The 10,206-nt window shown below is 38.3% G+C and overlaps 1 protein-coding gene across 1 annotated transcript; it reads right to left on the reverse strand.

Moving 5' to 3' along the window:
• Positions 1 to 830: 830 nt before the first annotated feature.
• On the reverse strand, positions 831 to 5,027 carry LOC146607430 (uncharacterized). The gene is made up of 5 exons (XM_085348423.1): positions 4,926 to 5,027; positions 3,874 to 3,914; positions 3,705 to 3,779; positions 3,432 to 3,621; positions 831 to 1,318 (listed from the first exon to the last, which is right to left on the reverse strand). The coding sequence occupies exons 1-5, from the start codon at positions 4,990 to 4,992 to the stop codon at positions 831 to 833; spliced, it is 861 nt and encodes a 286-aa protein (XP_085204549.1). The 5' UTR covers positions 4,993 to 5,027.
• Between the last annotated feature and the right edge of the window lie 5,179 nt (positions 5,028 to 10,206).

Below are 10,206 nucleotides of genomic sequence, written 5' to 3' on the forward strand. Positions count from 1 at the left end.
GACATTTAGAACTGCATCGAAGCAAACGATTTACATCAGTTGTGAATTTAACTAATAACGCCCATTGTCTAGATTCTGTAGTCTTTATCTTTTTTTGGTATTGGTATATTTTAATCAGTTCGGTGCAAGTCCTCAGTCCTGTCCACAACTGTTTCATTTTTCCAAGTTCATGCAGAGACAGTGGGAACTCCACCATAAAGTGTGCAATAGGTTCGAAGTAAAATGGCAACTACGTCACACTTAACCATAAATTGCACAGACTGCATTTAGTCTACAAGCTGATGTATCTGTTTCCCAGAAGTGTCATGCTGAAAGCGGTCCTCGCAGCAACAGTAGCAACAGCTTTAGCAGCAAAGAATGGGTTAGGTGGGAGGGTGGGGTTTTGGGGTCTAACCAGGCCGTCTACGCGGCTGCTCCAGTTAATATAACCTGAAAGAGAAGACTAAAATGAATCACTGAATCAGCAAGTGACTCTATCAATTAGTTGTCTTCTCACACATTCTTCTTCTGTTGCATAATGGAAGTTGATGTGGTCAGGATGACTGACTTTGCTCAGAAGTGCCTGAAAATGACAATGAACTTCTCTACCTGAAATCAACGACATTACTCATCCTCTTTGGAAACATGCAATTTCCTTACACAGCAGGTTTTGTAACTTTGTCCTAAAATACTTCATAGTTTTCATAAATGAAGCTATTGTTATGACATTATATGACAAGAGACATTTATATGCTAATATAAACTTTGGATGGATGTGCTAAATGAACACAGGAGATGAAAGAGTTTTCAATAAACCATTGTATTATAAAATATGTAATATAAAAAACAAGTTATGTGTCAGAGTCATCATCAGAAGAAGAATAACAGTCTAGTCCCAAGACATGACCAGTCCTTTCCTCTATTGTCTCAATGTTGGATGACTTCCCAGGTATCCTCCCTGCTGCTCCACAGTTTGAGTTATTCTCTTGGAAGGCAGCTTTCTGCCCAACAGTCTCTGATACCCCATCTTTGCTTTTCTCTGAATATATTTGTCTTGAATGGGAATTATTAAGATTTGACAAGCCACACTGCAGGATCCTGGCAAGACTCTGCGTTTGAGAGGAACTAGGCTGAACTGGTGTTCCTCTGAATGAAGCAGCAGCCACTGCCAGCCGAGTTTGATCAAAAGAAAGCGGCTGGTCCTGAACTGCGCACATGGCCTTTGAGGTTTCAGAGACCAGCTTAGTGGGTGCAAAACATCCTGCCATTCTGCTAATAAAGACACTTTCATTTTGCTGACTGCCATCGTTTTGTGAGTCACAGGTCCGAGGGTTTTTAACTGTAAATAAAAATGAACACACGTGAGATATATGTATGACCAATACCACTGTCTTAAAGCAACAACAAAACACACAATGTTAATTTCACAGGATAACAATTTGTGTTAAAGATGATTATGTTTTAATATAATTTTTTTACGCTACATCTGGCAATTTAAAAATTGTGTTGTTACTGATATAACTGTTTGTTCTAATTTTTATATTATTATTTTTTTTCCAGGTGGTCTCAAAAATATTATAGAATATTTTACTGAGTATCAATATGAGAGATTGAAATGCATTATGTAGCATGAACGTAATGATGCATTAACCTTCTCTTTCATGGCGTGCATTTTTAATTTCTCTTTGCTATTTGGGCTGATTGGGACCTGATAAAAAAACAAAAAAACAAAACAAAGAACTGACTTTTTACCTGACTTTGCTCTACAAGGGCCTGATATCCACATGAGGACATTTGTTTTAAAATTTGATAGAACAGTGGCAGCATAATGTCCTTGTAGAGCCAAATTTAGTACTGTGGTCTAGACCAGCAGTCCCCAACCCCCGGGCCTCGGACCGGTACCGGGCCGTGAGAGTTGAGGCTCAGGTGTGAAATGTGCGGTTTTCAGGGTTTTTATCGGTTTTCAGCGTTATTTTGTTATCGTTTTGATCGTTAACTCGGTTTTCCTGGGTCTTTTCACGTGTGTTATGAATAAATCTTCTTTTTTTCGGTACCGGTACTAGTTTTATTTTGTTGTATTTATCCGCGACACATTAAAGACCGGTCCGTGAAAATATTGTCGGGCATAAACCGGTCCGTGGTGCAAAAAAGGTTGGAGACCGCTGGTCTAGACAACCCAAAATGTGATGTCCACATATGTGGACACCAGGTCCTAGGAGGTTAATATTTACAAGGTAAACACCTTACATTAGTCAAATGTAATGTCAGCTCAAAATAAAAAAAAGATGTATATGCTAACTCACAGATTCTATATTGTTTAGTAAAGTCTTGTTACAAGGCCTTGCGTTACAGTTGTGGTCTGCAGTTTCCATCCAGTCATCATGAGCATGAATGTAAGGATAGTTGTAGGCTCTTCATGATTTCCTTGAATTGTTTTTTTTTTCCAGAGAAGATTAATTATGTAACATTAAAATTAAATGACTTTAAAAAACAGGAATTGGGGCGCAGAAGTTTAAATTATCACTTATTCTAATTATTATTATTGAATTTCTCTAATTCACACAAGATCAAAATTTAGGATGAAATATATAATTTGATAACTCTCGCTGGATGTTTTACCACTGTTCTTGGCAAAATTACTAGAGTTCATTTAAATTGGTTATTTTCATGTCACAGACCTGGTTATTCAATAGGATTGAGGCTGTGGCTTTGGCAAAGCCATTCCAGGATCTAAACACATCAAAAAACATGTGGACACTTGTGTCCATGTTTCAACCATTTGGCTGTTAAACTGAAGGGAAGTTGTAGAAGTTGAATGTAGTCCCCTTTCATTATATCGTCTACTTTGTGTAATGTACCTGTACCACTGACAGCAAAATGGCCCCACAGCTTCATGCTACCACCATTACCAGATTTACCTGAAGGTGCATATACTTTTGACCCTCTGAAAAGAAAATTCAAAATAAACTCATCCTGGAAAAAGAACTGTTCAAAGAAATCATGAAAAATTGCCATTCATGGTATTGATGGTACCATTCATTCCTCTTATTCATGCCCATGTTGAGTGTATACAAACAACTAAGTGTTTTCACCGTCAACATCTTGGAGTTTTGAAACCTGATGCCACGAGCTGGTGATGGATCTGAATGCGAAACTCAAAGAACACACTCACCAGCTCAGCTTGCCCTGGTCTATCCTGCTTTCTGAAACTAATAATGGCCATCATTTACAAATATTTTATTCAGTATGAACTAAAAGTAGCAAAGTTGTTACTTAGGAGTCACTTAAGCTTTAGCTTCACTTTTCAGACTTGGAAATTATGTATATGGTTTATCTTATTTCCACATTACACATTCAGACTGTATTTTTTGTGACATTCTAAGATGAAATATTCTCATAAGTCAAAAAGAAAAACTATTAGTTTCACTCAAAGCAGAAGATTAACTACTTACCAATTGCTGGAGAATCTTGCATATCTGCTCTTCGTTTGCAATAAGCTCGAGGAGTCCATGGCTTGTGTTTACAAGATGGATCAAGAACTCGTAGTTTGGCAATGAAGCGTTTGTACTCTTTCTCTAAGGCCTCAATGTGCAGCTGAAACTCTCCTATCTTCCTCTCCGGGTAATGAGAAAGTTGTGATTGCTGGAAAAACAACAAGAACTTGGTAAAGTATAAATAAATAAATAATAAAATAAACCCAATCTTGCTTTGTTACAAACACTCACCTGTAGATAATACTCAATTTCATTCTTGATGCTGGGGATCCACTTTTTCACAGCAGCAGCTGAATTAAGAGTAGACTGTGAAAGGAAATGGCTCGATGAAATTAGCCAGTTAAGTGAATTATGGTGACAATTTCATGACTTTTGTGTGTTTTGTTTGCTTCTTCATTACCAGCTTTGGTCGACGCTCGTGAATATCTCTGAGGCGTCCCTCTGTAAAGGAAAAGAAACCAGTGTAGCCAAAGTCCATCTAGAACATAAGTGAGCCCCCCAGCGAGGTGCAATACCATCTTAGATAAAGTGCACAAAGTGCCAGTGAATATCTTCATCAAAACATGGTCAAAGGTCACAAGGAAGATATTACTAATAACATAGATAAATTAACTAACGAACAAAAAAATCCTGCTAAATATTCTTTTCAGTAGCACAACAGTTACTTGCCTTGAGATTCTTAGCATAATGTTGCCTCTTATTAATTATTTTGTTTTCCTGCAGAATAGCCCGCAGGCCATATTTTATGTGTCTGTAATCTAGAAACATGTCTAACCACTCAGCCATCTTGGTCGACCTAAAGGCAGTTATTTGGGCAGTTATTCTGCAGCCTTATGAAAATGACCTTAAATTTCATTAGCCATCTGGGCATGAAATATTTATTTACAGATTCACTTGATGAAAATGCTTCTAGTATCATCCACCTAACTTTATAGATAGATATAGATAAAAGTTACTCCCCTCTTGTTTTATATCTGGGGAAGTTTCTGATTAAGAAGTACTTACTTGTCCCTAATGGGAAATCATCCACAATCACCTTAAAGCTTTTATGTAACAGTCATCTTACTCTTCTTTTTTCTATTTTCGAACATAACAACAGGTAAAAATGCAAACTTATATTTTAGTTGCTTTTGTCTCTGGTTATCTCTGGGTTTCAGAAGGGATCGCTTATGGTCGGATATGCGTTTTCACGTGGGCTAAAGCCTGTGTATTAAACCAAGTGAATATGTGAGAATGAGAGACAGTGGACAAATAATGCTATGTAGTCCAGCAAAACTCCTACTTTTTGAGCTTTGGTGAGTGTGTAAACTACAAGATTTCAATGTATGTTTTTAATTGGACTAGCAGCTGAGGGTTAGCACTACTGTAGTTAACAGGCAGAGCTAGCTGCCCCCAAAGCGGCTTGTTTTTATCAACTGAATGCATATCGCACTAAACGTATTACCCGCTTACCCTCTCTCTCTTTCTGGAGCCACAGTCTGTTCAGTCTGCCCTGCTGTTTTTCCTCATTTCTCGCCATTTCCACTTCGTCCACAAAAACCGCTGCGAATAAGGAAAAACAATATCACGTGACACACAACAGCCCTCACGTGATCTCAACCAACATAACGCGAGAGCAGCAGTTAAAATCGCAAAATACATGCAATCCCTCGTAAAACCAAACCCAAAATGTTTGTCTTGTGGTTCGTTGGTAAGCGAACGAAATGAAATGTAATATATGGGTTAAAGCGTGCAAACCAAGTGCATTTCTTTTTATTATTATTATATTATTATTATTTTTTAAATATTATTATTATTATATTTTTTAATCTATTACCTGCAAAGGAGCAGGAAATCCGAATATTCAAGCAGAATCTGTGTAGAAAATAGTGTACATAACAATCGCCCCTGTTACAGATTTATTACATGCAAAGTTGTTAGACATGATTAGATATGTTTTGTGCTGGATAATTATTTAAAAAAACAGACATTACTTAAAAATATCTAATAATACTTAAGTAGCTTTAAAAAGTTCGGGCGATTTAAAATATAATTAAGCTACTTAAATGTAGAATTGCACTTTTCATAATCACAGACGTTATACATATTCTTAAATGGAAATTATTCATTCATATATGTGCATATCAATTTAATGCAGCCGCTGATTAGTTTACTTACTCATGTACTGATGAGTAAATGTATCTATAACAATTAAGTTGACATATCTGCAACAAAATGTAAACAATCATTTATACTGTTTATTTTATTTCAAGCAACTAAGACGTTCAAATGAATTATATGGAGTAGAAAGAACAACATTTTCATCCAAAATGTAGAACAGGGAAAGTAACAAAAAGCCCCTTTAAAAAAAGACAGTAGCGCAACATTGAAATACTAATATAAATTACATTAAACCTGTACTTCAGTAAGGTATTTGAGTAAATGTACGTTAAGTTACATTCCTAATCGCTGTCATTGATATCCAGTGACGTTTACCACTGTAAGATTAACAGCACTCTAGTCCAGCCTAGTCAAGCACAACAACTACTGGCAATATTTGGGTAACAAAATACATCCTCAAACATATTCTTTAAATTTGTTATTTACATATTTCTTCACAAGCCTTGACATGATAACAGTCTAGCCTATGGGTGTGCAATCTGCTCCATATATGGTGGCCTCCATAATGTTTAGGATAAAGTCACATTTCTATAGTTTTGCCTCTGAAGTGCAGATTTTCAAATGTAATTCAAGGGTTTTTACATAAATCGTGCATGAACCAGAATTACAGCCATTTTTATAAACAGTCCCCCATTTTCAGAGGCTCAAAATGAATAGGAAAATTGACTGACCAAGAGGTTTCATGGTCAAGTGAAACCTGTTTCACTGTTATTTCATGACAAACAAAGCAGACATACATCTCAGCAACACCAAAAGGCCAGAAAGATCACAGAAAACAGAGAAGTGAATAATTTTGTATTATAAATTATTTCCATAGTTAAGAATAACAGCTTTGCAATATCTAACCAAGTCCAGAACTGTCAAGAGACATAAACCATGAAAGGAAATACTGAGAGTGCAAACCACTGATTACACTCAGGAACATAAAGGTCACATTTGAGTTTTCCAAAAAACATCTAAAGACGCCTGCTTAGTTCTGTTTAAAAAAATTCTTTGGAAAGTTGAAACCAAGTTGAACTTGTGCCAGAATGGGAGGAGACAAATATGCTCATGAACCAAATTGCATTATCTTTCAAACATTGTGGACTTCAAGTAGTCATTGACTGCAAAGGTTTTTTTTTTTATCCAAGTATTAAAAAGAGTCTATAGTTTTTACATTTATTTTAGTTTGTCCTATTAATTTTGAGCCTCTATAAATGGGGCACTGTGTATAAAAATGACTGTAAATCTTAAATGGTTCATACAAAAAAATTTAACACCTCGAATTAAAGTTGAACATCTGCACTTGAATCAAATATTGATTGTTTGATTTGAATTGAATTTGATTTAAAAGTTGTATCCAAACTTTATGGATGACACTCATTTGGGAGTTTTTTGGAACCTACATTGACTGAAAAATGGCAGTGTGCGGCCACTGAACCTATAGTTTAATTATAAATTTGTTTAAAAAAGGAGCCGTATCAGACTCGATGACTTTATAAAGCTTTTCAACATATTTTATTTACACTTTCCTCACAGTTGCTGTACACACAGTTAGATGCCGCTCTCCCGCTGCCAGCCACACAACTCCACAACAACAACGACATAGGACCCCAGTCAGTCTTTTAACCCGGCGAGGCGTGATTGCGGATGCCGTTGCAGATGCGTTCGCCTACCCTGTAGCGACACCACCGACCACGACCCGCCACACCGACACTTTCATCGCGCAGCTGGGGTGAAGAAATATAGAAATAAAAAGAAGAATCTGTGAATTCTTTCAGTGAATCAGATTATAGAACTAGTCCAGGCAGTAAAAATGCATTTAAGCTTTTACATTTCCAATATACCCACTTGATGAGACCTGATATTACCTAAACGTTAGGAAAATTTAGTCTAGTTCTTTGAGGACAGAGCAGTTGACCTCTATCTAATTTGCATTGATCTATATTTTGTGTTAGTAAACTTGTAAAACAGGAGCGATGTCATTTAGTTTTACCCAGTGTAGCAGATGGTGTGAGGGATAGCTGAGCAGTGGAAGCACAGATGAAAGGGCCTAAAGATAAAAGGCCAAAACTAAATACAGCAACTAGGAAAATCGTTCAGGCCCAGTTTATTAGTTTATTTTGATGACTACTAATGACGCTCAAGAGGAGTTGAAGTTCTTGCCTAAATAGTCCAGGAAGGACTCTTCCTATTCCTTGAGACCAAGTAACCATAAAGTAAAGTCCTGTGCATAAGTCTTGAGTCACATCTCTCTCTCTCTCTCTCTCTCTCTCTCTCTCTCTTTTTAATTAAAAAAAATTGTTTCCAATGATTCAGTTTTTCTTGTAAAATTTTCAAGTGCTCTTTTTATGTCTACTTTTCCCTCATTTTTGGCCCATTTTCAGATGATTTTTTTGGAACCACTTTACATTGACCTTTGGGTCATTCATCATGAACAATGCACATAACTCAAGGGATGAACCAGTGTTGTGTCTACACATAATAGAAAACCTAGTAAAGAATCAATTTTCAATTGTATGATTTGCCACTCTTTTTTTTTTTTTAGCAATTAGACTATATGGAATCCTTACGTTGGGTGAGTGCTGAGTGTTTGTATATGTGTGCATGAGGGTGGGAATGCATGTTTGTGTCTGTGTGTGCCTGTTTGTCTGTGTCTATATGTCAGGTCGGGTCTTAGACTCCACCTCTCTGGGAACTCCCAGGCCCTCCAAGGCCTATCTCCCCTCACCACACTCCCTGCTGGTGACTGATGCCCTCAGGGGTCGGTGTGTTGGTGGTTCTTGGTGTCCGGGGCTGGGCACTCAGGTATGTACCAGCTCACTCCCGGTGGCTACCTGGCGGGGCCTGGCGCCTGTTGCTCGGTCAGGCCTCCTCCGGGGTGCGGGGGGCCCTCGGGCCTCCGGCCTCTGGGCCTGCGGCTCGGTTCACTCTGGCACAGCTGGCTGCCGGCAGAGCCGGCGGGCACGCCAGTGCAGCCCCCTCTAGCTTCTGCTCGGTGGCTACTGGGTTACACCTCGTCTGGGGATCCTCAGCCCTTCCCATGAGGGTGGCACGGATGCCCCTTCGGTGGTCCTTCTTGGGCTCTCGCACTCTGAGGCCTCTGGATGTCTGGGGCCTGGATCTCCTCCATGCCTGCTTCATGCCCTAGGGGACGGGGCTATGGCTCGCTACATCCTCTTGCAGACCATTACATGTGGAAACCATTTGAATACAAGCGCACAGGTATGCACACGGGTGTTCACTGCTCGTAGACTTAAATTACACCTTTCTTGGCTGCTACTTCAAAGCACATTGTGCGCTGTCTGTGCTGCGTGCTGCACAACAACATTGAATATTTAGTATTTACTGCTGTTTACACTTAGCTAGATTAATGCGATGGTGTTGTGTTTAGTATATTGCTTTGTTTTTTTTTTTACTTGTTCTCTATTCTTCTTCTCTCAACAGGTGATCCAGGAGATTTTTTTTCTCCCCCCCCTTTCTCACTGTCCCTCTCCCCTTCTGTTTTTCTTTTCCTTCCTCTTTCTTTCTCCCTTTCCTATCCCTCACTCATGTCTGTCCCATCTGTAACATCTGAAAATAAAATATAATAAATAATAAAAACAAAGGTCGATCAAATGGACCAATACGGCAATGCCACGATGATCCATTTGGCAAAATAAATCCATTGGGTATCCTTGTTGGTCTTCAGACAACAATTCTGATGGCTAAAGAACCAAATGGGACAGGCAAAAAAAAAAAAAAAAAAAAGACTATATGGAATTATTGTTGATCGTCAGATCAGTCTTTTGACCTTGAAGGAGAGGTCAAAGGTTAAATGGAACACAAGCTTTTACATTTGATGTTGTACTTTCTATATGTTAATATTGTGATGTGAGAGTGGCTATAAAACTGACATTTTCTGAATCTCTGAAAAAATCTCTAAAGAGTATACTGATTTAATTGTGTTTTTGTTTTTTTTTTGGACACATTTTCAGTGAATTATTTTAGTTCACTAGTTCCAGGAGGTCAAAGTTCAGACTTGTGATGTCATCAGTAAGTGCAAGAAGGAAAAAAGTAAACAGCGTGTGGAACGTGACAGCATGGGTTGCTGATGATATGCTATGCTGCCTGTAAACTCCAAACCTGAACTGAGGAAAATAAAGTTGCCAAAAGGAGAACGGAGCCATGTCTGTCTGAGGGTGCAACATTAACAATACGCATCACACTTGTGAATGTGAGAACTGAGAAACTTCACAGACATCTTGTGACTTAAAAGGCTTTTTGTAAAATTTCAACCAACAAATCATTAAGTTGACCTTGCAGACTCCGGTGGATGTAAGCCAAGTTTTAATGGATTGTTAACACAACCCCACTATAAACACCCAAAAAGTTTAATCACAGTTCACTCAAATCTATCTTGTTTATAGATGGAATGATGACACGCATTTGTGCTCACATGCCTGCAAGCATACGAGCACACATGCATGCAATAAACGCTATCAAAAACATAACCACTCAGCAGAGATAAAAATCCAGCAAAGATCTGACATGAGTCCCGAGAGCTGCATCTGGCTGTTTCATACGGTAAAACATAACCATACAGCAGGGGAAA

The sequence above is a fragment of the Diplotaxodon limnothrissa genome, linkage group LG23, assembly GCF_057381915.1.
Source record: "Diplotaxodon limnothrissa isolate DT_005_m linkage group LG23, D_limnothrissa_male_GT1.1, whole genome shotgun sequence".
In the NCBI taxonomy this organism is placed as follows: Eukaryota; Metazoa; Chordata; class Actinopteri; order Cichliformes; family Cichlidae; genus Diplotaxodon; species Diplotaxodon limnothrissa.

Excerpts from the sequence above, each read along its gene's own strand:
- LOC146607430 (XM_085348423.1), bottom strand. The coding sequence starts at position 4,992 with ATGGCGAGAAATGAGGAAAAACAGCAGGGCAGACTGAACAGACTGTGG. Across the intron at positions 3,622-3,704 it reads AAATTGAGTATTATCTACAG|CAATCACAACTTTCTCATTA; the intron begins GTGAGTGTTTGT and ends TTGTTTTTCCAG. Across the intron at positions 1,319-3,431 it reads GCAAGATTCTCCAGCAATTG|TTAAAAACCCTCGGACCTGT; the intron begins GTAAGTAGTTAA and ends TTTTATTTACAG.